Source organism: Haliotis rufescens, unplaced genomic scaffold, assembly GCF_023055435.1.
Source record: "Haliotis rufescens isolate VD_foot unplaced genomic scaffold, xgHalRufe1.0.p SCAF_8, whole genome shotgun sequence".
Classification (NCBI taxonomy): domain Eukaryota; kingdom Metazoa; phylum Mollusca; class Gastropoda; order Lepetellida; family Haliotidae; genus Haliotis; species Haliotis rufescens.
Window position 1 is genome coordinate 19419671 of NW_025964372.1, and position 11020 is coordinate 19430690.

General features: G+C 39.4%; 2 protein-coding genes across 3 annotated transcripts; one reads left to right on the top strand and one right to left on the bottom strand.

Moving 5' to 3' along the window:
- Positions 1–5566, bottom strand: LOC124142482 (proteasome subunit beta type-1-B-like). The gene is made up of 6 exons (XM_046510972.2): positions 5398–5566; positions 3132–3239; positions 2477–2558; positions 1726–1855; positions 1100–1206; positions 1–327 (listed from the first exon to the last, which is right to left on the bottom strand). Exons 1-6 carry the CDS (start codon positions 5505–5507, stop codon positions 142–144), a joined length of 723 nt encoding a protein of 240 aa, XP_046366928.2. The 5' UTR covers positions 5508–5566; the 3' UTR covers positions 1–141.
- On the top strand, positions 5284–11020 carry LOC124142483 (U6 snRNA-associated Sm-like protein LSm2). 2 transcript variants are annotated; one of them, XM_046510973.2, is made up of 4 exons: positions 5284–5373; positions 7726–7793; positions 9066–9156; positions 10243–11020. In XM_046510973.2, the coding sequence occupies exons 1-4, from the start codon at positions 5299–5301 to the stop codon at positions 10369–10371; spliced, it is 363 nt and encodes a 120-aa protein (XP_046366929.2). In that variant the 5' UTR covers positions 5284–5298; the 3' UTR covers positions 10372–11020. The 2 variants fall into 2 exon arrangements, with proteins under 2 accessions (XP_046366929.2, XP_046366930.1); XM_046510974.2 differs by lacking the exon at positions 5284–5373 and adding an exon at positions 5667–5775.

The following is an 11020-nucleotide window of genomic DNA, read 5'->3' on the forward strand; positions in this document are numbered from 1 at the left end:
AATGAGATATGAAGTTTAATCATATTTTCATGGTATTTACAGTAATGTAGAAGCACATCACATATACATGAGAAATGGAACAGCACTTGATATTTGGGTCTACATGTCGCAGTGATGTTAAATGAAAATGATCTTGATTGTTTAGTCTCTCCGTAGTGGGAATTTCTCCACCCTCACGCCGTCCTTGGTGATGACGTTGATGACGATGCCGTCCCCTGTGTAGATGTCCCTCTCAGCGGCAGAGATAAAGACGTCTTTTACGAGAGCTACACACTTCTCTTGTGTGAGGGGAACCTTGGTTACACCCTCTTGGTTCTTGAAGCCGATCTGAAATGATTAACATTATATAAAACAATTTAGTACTTTGATGGTGTCTGCACTATTTCAGTCTGCGACTTTAGTCACTAGCCTGAAGCCGGAGTCTTGTAAACCTCTGTTCAGTCTAGTTACTTCAGCTGATAGCAGTCCATAAAATAACACTAAATTCTACTGAAAAGGTTGCTAGGGGCCATGTAAGGGCTAGTAGTTTCAAAAGCTTTTGGTACAGACATGTACAACTGTTAGCTGCGGCAACTGAATCTTTGTAACTGGTGTCACATAGTTACACAGAGGAAGGGAGGTAACTCCACCCTTGTTACTCAAGCAAACCCAAGAGCATGCGAAAACCAGAGCAATCATAAACCTGTAAGGCAAATCGCCATAAAACATTTATTCAGTCAATCTGACACTGCTTTTTTAAACACTATTTCTCTCATACCACGGCATGACAGTTAAATGAGAGGAAATCCTAATGCCATGCAGGCTGTAGATGATTACCACAGTATCAGCAATGATACAAGCAAATGATCATAATCAAGGTGATCCAAGGTGCCAGAAAACAAGCCATGTCATTGCTCCACTTCATAATAATAACCTAATTTCAGGATGGGTAATTTCCCAACTTTTCCAATTACAGAGACAATCATTATATCACATATTCTTTCTACCGATGGGGACCACAGGTTTGTCAGGCCCGGTATGAGTATTTACAGATCCATATATTGATGACTGTGACATGGAAGGACAACAAACTATACTTCCGTGTGTGTCCCTGACTCACCTGGTTGTCCAGGAGGGGCTGCAGCATGGCACTGGCTGACCCCCCAGCTCTGTATGCTTCTCTCTCATAGGAGCCCACTGGGTCAAAACTGTACACACACCCTTTACCTGCAACACAACCAGAGTGCAATTTACCTCTGAATGTACATCATGGTAGCTTTCCCTATTGAACATATTCTACAAAATTACAAATATTCAATAAACTTAGTTGGCCAAGTTAATTTCCTTTTAGCATGTTTAACTTTACTGATTTCTTTGTCCATATGCCAGGATGCAGGAGGCAAAATTGACATTGTGCTAATTGCCAGCTTACAGATACATAACGCCATATGTTGTATAATTTAGGGTATACATATATTTTGTTCATCAATTTCCATTAAAAAGCCAAAATTAAAATAACTATAGTAATATGAAAGAATGTGGTGTTCTTGCCCTTCTTCTTAGTAGTATGTATGTACATTGTATACAATGCATTTGATCAATTATTAATTCAATGATTACCAGTTACTTGTTTGATTTTTGTAGATCTGTCAAAATTGCGGCTTTTGCCTTGCAATTTGTAAACCTAAAAATAAATAAGCACACTGCCTTAGCATGGTAAGATCTTATTTGACAAACATGTTCTACCTTCGTCGTCAAGACCTCCGATTATGTTGTAAACATAGTATGGAAAGAATCGTCTGTAGTACAACATTGTTGACAGCATAGCTGCTATAGCGGATGTCGTCATCTTCTTGTGGTGATCATGGTCATAGATCTGAAGAAAACAGTTCAGGATAGCAAAACAGGTGAGATGAAATGAGGTTTAACGTCACGTTCAAGATTACTGCACTCATCTAGCTATGTGCATGCCATGCGTGTCTGGACTAATGCCGGTTTTATGGTGCTTTTGTTTGTTTGATTTTAAGCGCAGCACTCAGCAATATTCCAGATATATGATGGTGATCTGAAAATAATGGAGTCTGGAGCAGACAATCCAGTGGGAGACATCATGAGAATCGATCTATGCAGTTGTGATACGACACGTATCAGCCAAGTCAACAAACCTGACCACCCGATCCTGCTGCCTCTTATGACAAGCATAGTTGCCTTTTACGGCAAGCATGGGTTGCTGAAGACACACTTTAACCGGATCTTCACAGGTATTATATAGTGCTAGACCACTGGAAAAGAAGTATTACCACGTATGAATGCAATGTGGTCCACCAGAACTACAAAGCTGTGGACAGTTTTACAGAACTGTTCTGAAATATATTGAAAGGATTCAAATGACTACTCTCAGTCTAGTAGTCTACAAAGCATCACTTAAAATGTCCTTGGTATATATACTAAACTTACTCTTTAGATATTTATGATATTGTCATAGGAATGAACTTACCTTTAATCTTGCCTTGAGAACTTTAGTAAGTGTCAATACATCACCATGGAAACCACAGGCACCCAAAACCGTGTTATCGGTCCTGAAAAATTTATTATATGTTGTTATTTCTAAAGTAAATATTTTTGTACAGTTCATCTGTCCATTTTACAGTTAGTTTTCAAGAAGAAATGATTCCATTTCATGTTCCATTACGAACAGTGCAAAATCTATCAATAGACTAAAATAGAACATTATTTCATCTTCTTTCATAGACATATCTTCACTTCAAACAATGGAACTGAATGATATTGCAGGATTTTACTATCAATCAGATTCTCATGGTCCAAAGTGTGTTATTGAGTGAATGATGTGTAACATTACATCAGTGCAATCTGTAAATATCAAGTCATGGCCAGAGATACCAGTGGTTGCAAAAGCAATGACCCAAAAGATATACCTGGTATACTCAAAAGGTGTCATATGACAATAATATTTATTAACAACATGACTTAGCTCCTTTATTTGGGACAAATCACTTTTCTGTATAATTATATTACTGTTGCTAATCATATATTTTCATATTCCTTTACCAAAAATAAAAATGAAAGATAAATATTATTGAAAGACAAACGTTCTGCCTGAATACAATAACTATTGGTAATGGAATACTTACATCTGATAGGTCTTGGGCATCTCTCTGGAGTGAATGGAGAATCCTTCACTCAGCCTAGTATCAGATGCAACCACTGAAAAATCCTCTCCCGCTATTGCCAGAACAGTGCTGAAAGACAACACAGCATGAAATATGTTTGTCATTACACTTACAGATGATTGAGTGAATATTTGTCATATTATGGCATGGCAGCTCAATGTGAGTGAGTTGGGTTTAACGCTGCTTTTAACAGTATTCCAGTTATATCACGGCGTGTCAGCTTAATGTTGGAGGAAAGCCTGATGTGATGCAGGTCTCAGACGTTTACCACTTCGGTGAAACCAACAAGCATGGGTATGGTGCTGACAAACCTAGAAACATAATCGGGGCGAACCGGGATTCGAACCCACAATCATAGGTTTCTGGCGTGCCCAAGGGACGCAACTCTGCACAGTGAATCACGGCGCCTCAGACGACTGGGCCACCCGTGCCCCCCAGCTCAATGTGAAAGGGGAGTTCAAAGTGATGTTGGTCAAATATACACTAACCACTCAGTGTCAGGTGACACACCCAACCATGTCCCAAGGTGCTGGTATACAAATGATGATAATCATCATAATCACGGTGAATCTGGGATACAATCAAATCATAACATAGGCCTAGTCAGGGGTGCAGGCTAAAACGGCACCTCAGCAAAACGTCACCGATTTCTCTGGCGAAAACGGCACCGCATTTGGCGAAAACGGCTACTATGTGTCGGGTGAAAACGGCACCTCTATTTTTAATAATGATAAGAACGATTTTTATGGTAATATATATTGTAAATAATTGTGATCTGGCAGCACCATGTTAGGCCTCTTAAATACAGTTTCAGTTTAAATTGAGTAAAGGTACTCAGAGACTATATGGTCTCTGAGGTACTTAACACTTCAAAGCACATAGTGTTTTCACATTAAAGGGGAAGTGTACACGCAAAAGTTACTTTCTTTCTTTTTCTAAACAAAACGCAATTTTAGAATTAGTTAGTATCTGTGTTTGAAAATATACACTCATTTTTTCACAGTGAAAGTAGGAAGCTCACAATAGTGTGAAAATGATAAGCCGTTATGAGGCCTTCGTTTTTCGAGCTAAACAGGCCTGAGTTATCCCCCTTAGATTATGACGTAATTGGTGCCAATTCAACTGGGTCCCTGTCTATTCTCAACGCAAAAGATATCAAGTACCAGTTTGCGGTAAAACAACATGGCCTACGACACACTCCGGCGCAGTGGTGACTCAGCATAACACTATGCTAGCTGGCATCTGAGACGCAAGAATCACACAACTGTACCTACACCACGTGAAGCGGCTCTAACAAAGCATGATGACGTCATAATGTTTATCAATTGGCACCAATGACGTCATATTGCAAGGGGCATAAGCCATGGTGTTTTTGTTATGGAAATAGAACACTTGGTAAATGTGAAAAATATAAATAGCTTTAATGCGAAAATTATGTTGATTAATTGTGATATTTTTATATTTTTGTCTATGACACTTCTAGGTTAACACTTTTAATGTGGAAAAAGTACAAGAAATATAGGTTCATTTCCGTGTGAACTTGCCCTTTAAGTTAACTGCGCCTCCCAATCAGTCGGCGAGTAAATAAGAGTAGGGGTCTAATTTCTTACTTGTTTTATTTCACAATTTCACAATTATTTGTGTTTGTAAAGACGACGTGAGTTTAATTTCTATTATTTTTCTTCAAAGCATGTCATGTTTTCACAATAAGTTGTGTTGTGTATAAGCTAAGTTGGATTATAGTTGGAGTAGAGGCTAATGTAAACTTGTTTTAGCATCTCACAATTATATTGGTGTTTGCAAGTTACCATATAAGTTTAATAGCACTTTTTTGACCAAGGTAAAAAAAAAAAATAAGGTGCCGTTTTCGCCAGGCAATAGTAGCCGTTTTCGCTTGAGTCGAGGTGGCGTTTTCGCCAATCGGTGCCGTTTTCGCCCGGTGACGTTTTGCTGAGGTGCCGTTTTCGCTATAACCCCCTAGTCAGTACTACTACTACAACTATTAGATCTAGAACATTATCCATGTTCAACAAACGTTTGCTGCACAATTTTACTGCTTTGTTAAGGATTTGCTATTGGAACTCATACAGTTAGTATGTGCCTCGATCAAATGTTGAGAATAGGCTACATGCTACATCGAAGCCTATCCATCATCATCATTCAACACTGTTCACGTCTTGTTTGTAGCCTGTTACAACCAAGTGTAAGTGTCCAAATTCCTGCTTACCCTCCGTTAAATGTGTATGGGTTGAAATGAGCCTGCTTTGGATTCCCGTACTGATACATTTCTCCTCCTTCGGGATAACCCTGGACAATTGCAGGATCCATCCTCAGCATTTTCAAAGTATGACTTAGCTCTTCTGTTTGGGAAAATGGCAGACGAAATCTCGTTTCACTTGTCACGTGACCTGTCCATATTTGTTTGTTGACAAGTAATAAAGGACGATTTGTGCCTTTACTACTAAAAGCACACTTAAAAAAGTAAATAGTCACGACATGGTTTATCGTAATACTTAAGTATAAGGTTTTCTGGGGGTCTTTATCTTTATCTTTTAAGACAAATCTCGCCTCTACGAGACTTCATAGAAGCGGCATATTCAGCATGGTAATTTGAGTTCGTGATAGATTGTCACAAATACAATCGCAACGGGATATTTTCGTCCTTTTGAATATTTCACTTCAGTGCATGACTGCAAAGTATGGTTGTTCATCATGTGTTCAGAACTAATTTAGGCGACATCATGAAATAGTTCCGTTAGCGTTGATTTTGTAGCAGGTGCTTGTAAGTTCGTTACCCGATCGTAAACGTGACGAACCCACTATATCTTGAAGTAAGGGTTCAATAGGCTTTATTATGATCTTAGTGACATAACCTTTTCAACTCTTGCATATTGTATCGCATTGTTTCATTGATATATTTATGACAGAAAAGAAATGCTAAATAAATGTCAGAAGGGACATAAAATCACTCAATGGTGGGGCCTTGCATTGTTTTCTGGAACTGTGTCGTGTATCTCGTCTTAGTTTTGATTTTAAGGGAGTCAACATATTGGCCACATCGTCTATGCTTTATTGGCATGAGGCCAGACTGCAGTTTTCTTGTCAAGTTGCATCCCTTTTGTAACTGGCATGATCTGCTGATTATCCAGTTGTATTCCAATTTGCCCCGATTTAGTGAGAATGATCCTTCATCTTTGTTTCTCAACATGATTCACATGATAATCGTCTATAACCTGCAACACATTGCACTTCCTGTCTATAGCTTTGTAGTAGTTGGACCATACACTGACTGATGCTCCAGTTGATTGCAATATTTTACATCTCAATACAAGTATCAATCGAAATCGCACACTAAGTATTGATTCTTACCTTAAATGTATCCTTTAATAAATGTTGCACCAAACACTAATTTCTAATGAAAATGAGTAGTGAAAACATATTTTTTCATCAATATTTTCATCCATTGTGCCATATTTGACTCTGACAGTGACATTGACAAATCGTAAGTGTGCCAGGTATTTGGCCACCCTGTCTATGAAAAAGATGGCTTACGCACCACAGATAAGGGCACATAGAAGTATTGTGATACGTATTGGATTGCACAAGTGGGGTATCGTCCCAGCCCTAATAACTGGCAACACATTGCACTTTGCACTCTCCGTCTATAACCTTCCCCCCTTTATTGTAACAGTGTGCAATAAAACTGAAATACAACCCAAATTTGTGATAAACCAATTCATTCACTTGACATAAAAGGTTCCCACTGTATAGGTGTTTAGTTACTAATTTTACATCCATCCACAAATTTTACTGTAGTTAACCATGGTACTTTGGCAGGTTACTCGTGATTATCCGGGTTAGAATGGGTCTTCTGCAACCCATGCTTGCTGCATGTGCTGTAATAGGTGACTATGCTTGTTGTAAGAGGTGACTAACAGGATCGGGTGGTCAGGCTTGCCGACTTGGTTGATGTATGTCATCATATCCCAATTGCATAGATCAATGCTCATGATGTCAATCACTGGATTGTCTGGTCCAGTCTTGATTATTTACAGATCGCTGCTATATAGCTGGAACATTACTGAGTGTGTTGTTAAACAACAAACAACAATCTTTGATAGGTTGGTTTGAAGGGCAGAGAAAGGCTGTGAAGCAAGGAAGATAAGCATGCTGAGTAAAATGCACTATTCAGTCAATGTCTGACTTCCCACAAATGTGATGAAAACACTTCATTTATATTCACATGGGGCAGTCGGGTAGCCTTATGGTTAAAGCGTTCGCTTGTCACGCCAAAGACCCGGGTTTGATTTCCGACATGGTACAATGTGTGAAGCCCATTTCTGGTGTCCCCTGCCGTGATATTGCTGGAATATTGCTAAAAACGGCGTAAAACCATACTCACTCACTCATATTCACATGTCATTGTAATATTCAGACAACCAAAGGGAGATAACCCTACTAACTTACATTAAAGTATTGGCTCAGATTGTTAGAAGAGCTTCTCTGTGCATCTGTTTTTGTCACTGATATATGTTTCAATATTTTGTCCTTTCAGCTATTCTATTCCTTTTTCAAGTCCCTTGTTGGGAAAGATGTGGTGGTAGAGTTAAAGAATGACTTGAGGTAGGTACTTTTGTTCAGATGCATTTGGGGCCATGAGTGGCCCAGTCATCTGAGGTGCCGTAATTTGCTGTGTCAGATTGTGTCCCTTGGGTTTGCCAGAATCTGATGATCACTTGATTGAATCTTGGTTCGTCCTGATTGTGTTTTTAGGTTTTGTCAGCTCCTTACCTGTGCTCATGGGTTTCACCAAAGTGGTAAATGTCTGCATCTCGTCCTTCCTCTCATGTCAAGACACACGCCGTGATATATATTCATTACTGTTCAAAGTGGCGTTAAACCCAACTCACTCACTAGGTCAGATACAGTGGTTTGTTATAGTTACAACTTGAAGCATGTGTTAACTCCCTTATATGTGTATGAAACAGTACTTGTATGATTCACGACTGGGAGTACCTATTTCCTGTTTCAAATGATAATTATCATATTCCATTTTGATAAGAACAATACAGAGATAGACACCAATGTCACTGTGTTGTAAATTAGAATGTTTTACCTTACACAATAGGTCTGTAGTAATTGTAATCATGGTAGCCACACTCAGGGTTAGCAGCATTAGAAATTGGTCCTTGTCCAACTGTCCAATGGTTAAGGTATGACAAGGACTAGTAGAATTTGGCCGTTTTTAAGGGTTTTGCTATGTGTAATCATTATAAAGGCTAGTGAACTAAAACTGTTAGTTTCTACCGCTGGGTTAGGGTTAACCCTTATCACTGAACGTAGGTTACTTGTAATATTCTTCAACAGCATTATCCTACCTTTTATGAAACACTTGGTCTGGCACAAATTTAGTCATCATAGACTGAATGCTTGTGTCACTGACTACACCATGAGTTGGATGGACTCTAGTCCATGGTTATTTTGGCCTACCAGTTTACATTACTTGATATTGTGAGAATACAGCCAGTGCTTTCAGATTTTCACTACAGCCTTAGAAATTCAACTTTTTTGAAACTAGTCCAGATGATTTGGAAACCTTTATTCACAATTCCTCAGACTTTGCAGGTAGTCCTGTTTGAACAAGACCAAAATGTTTACCATGTTTACATTTTCTGTTAAGTTTTGTTCAGTTCCACAATGTAGAAAAATTGAAGTCTTAAGACCTGGTTCAGAAGTATGTCACTCAAATGCTACTAGTCAATAAAGACTACCATCATTGGATATTTACTTGTCCTCAGCACCATTTAGTTGGGGCGAGCGGACTAGCGTTAATTAGGAATGTTGCTCTTGTGTGTGATAGACGATATGTGTATGTTCTTCATGTGTTTATTTCAGTATTTGTGGCACCTTACATTCTGTGGACCAGTTTCTCAATATCAAGTTGACAGATATCAGCATCACGGATCCTGACAAGTACCCACACATGGTGAGCCCCCCAGTAGGAGGAAACTATGTCCTACTGGCTAGCGTACTTCCAGTGTTCATAGTATCATATAGCAACCCATGCTTGCTGTAAAAGGTGACTATGCTTGTCATAAAAGGCAACTAACGGGATCGGGTGGTCAGGCTCGCTGACTTGGTTGATGCATGTCATCGATCCCAATTGTGTGGATCGATGCTCATTATATTAATCACTGGAGTGTCTGGTCCAGATTCGATTATTTAGACCGCCGTCATGTAGCTGGAATATTGCTGAGTGCGGCGTAAAACCAACCAACCATAGTATCATATTCATGTATAGAAAGCATATCCTGGACCCTTTTGCCATCATAGCTTTGCAGTCTGGTTAGAATGACATAGTGGTTATAAATAGCTGTCCAATCAGTCTTTCCTGATTGAAACTAGCAGTGACACCACCAGTACATGACATCCATCTCTAATATGACTGTGAGCCTCTTGCAGCATAATGCTTTCACTCTCCTTGTCTAATAAATTAAGAAAACATCTATTCCAGTTAAAAGTTCATGGAAGACAATATTAACTTATTTTTAAATATATGATGCACTCACTCATATGGGGCCACTGTTTTGAATGTGGATGAATGACAAACGCTCATTCAGAAGAGCTATTTTGATTGGTTGTCAAATTCAAGCTCAAGAGCAAGAGAAATTCATGATGGTGAATAGTTCCACGGTATTTATTATGATATAATGGAGATAAAATATGCTGTATATTTATTCTATGACTAGGCAGGTTTCACTGCTGAGAAGAGACACTGTTTACTTTACCATCGAAATGTATCCTGGGTACAAAATGATATATATCTTAGTGTACCCTGATTTTGGAAGTCTTGCAATAGTTTGTCATAAGTGTATTCATGGTCAAATTACAGCATTTAACAACATGGTCACTCCCTCCAGACTGTATGTTGTGGGTGGGTTACTGGCAAGAATTCTTTCAAGTTGTCAATGCTAACATTAAATAAACACTACTGCATTTGCCCCCTCGGTAAGAGGCTGCTGCTGATGGTCAGTTTGATCCACGAGTTAATTCCTCTAATGTTCCCTTTCAGTTGTCAGTGAAGACATGCTTCATTCGAGGATCTGTTGTGCGATATGTTCAGCTGCCTGCGGACGAGTGTGACACACAGCTGCTGCAGGATGCAGCGCGCAAAGAGGCAGCTCAGAACAAGCAGCGATGATACTCCGCTCACAGGACAGTGAGAAGCACTGTGGACTTCAGTGACATTGAGAGAATGTGGACGTGTGTGTTGGAGAGATTGTGTTGACATCAACGGAAGCATGGAACTTGCATCACCTAGCAGATCATTGTCAATACTTTATGGGTTTGTATACGCTATGTTCCTCACCTGGGAATACATTCTGCCATTTTGTGGTATAGTTTCTCATTTTAAGCCAGGTTCATTATAGAAGGAACCATCTGGTGCTCCTACCAGAAACAGCTATTATTGTGTTGTGTTGTGTTGTGCAGCATGTGCCTTCATCTACATACTGCTTTAATCCACCACGGGTAAGCTTCATACATGCTACCTACATCCCATGAAGATGGGGTAAGGATTTGCCTTCAGCAACTGATGCTTGTCGTAAGGGACGACTAACGGGATGGTTAAGCATGTGACTATTACTATTACTCCACATCTCTGCCCAGTGAGGCAGGTGAGGGAGGAACCCAGTGTATACAAATCTGTGAAGTACTGACGATGCCAGCTGGGGACTGTTGTACAGAAGATGGACTATGTCTGGACTGGCGCCTTCTTTGATGAAGGGGTTGTAACGTCGGTTTTATGAAATATCACATTCGGATCGTACAAATGTTGGAAGCTTTTTTCA

Excerpts from the sequence above, each read along its gene's own strand:
- LOC124142482 (XM_046510972.2), bottom strand. The coding sequence starts at position 5,507 with ATGCTGAGGATGGATCCTGCAATTGTCCAGGGTTATCCCGAAGGAGGA. Across the intron at positions 1,207-1,725 it reads CGGAGGTCTTGACGACGAAG|GTAAAGGGTGTGTGTACAGT; the intron begins GTAGAACATGTT and ends GTTGTGTTGCAG. Across the intron at positions 328-1,099 it reads AGCCCCTCCTGGACAACCAG|ATCGGCTTCAAGAACCAAGA; the intron begins GTGAGTCAGGGA and ends TAATCATTTCAG.
- LOC124142483 (XM_046510973.2), top strand. The coding sequence starts at position 5,299 with ATGCTACATCGAAGCCTATCCATCATCATCATTCAACACTGTTCACGT. Across the intron at positions 5,374-7,725 it reads GTAGCCTGTTACAACCAAGT|CTATTCTATTCCTTTTTCAA; the intron begins GTAAGTGTCCAA and ends TTGTCCTTTCAG. Across the intron at positions 9,157-10,242 it reads CTGACAAGTACCCACACATG|TTGTCAGTGAAGACATGCTT; the intron begins GTGAGCCCCCCA and ends GTTCCCTTTCAG.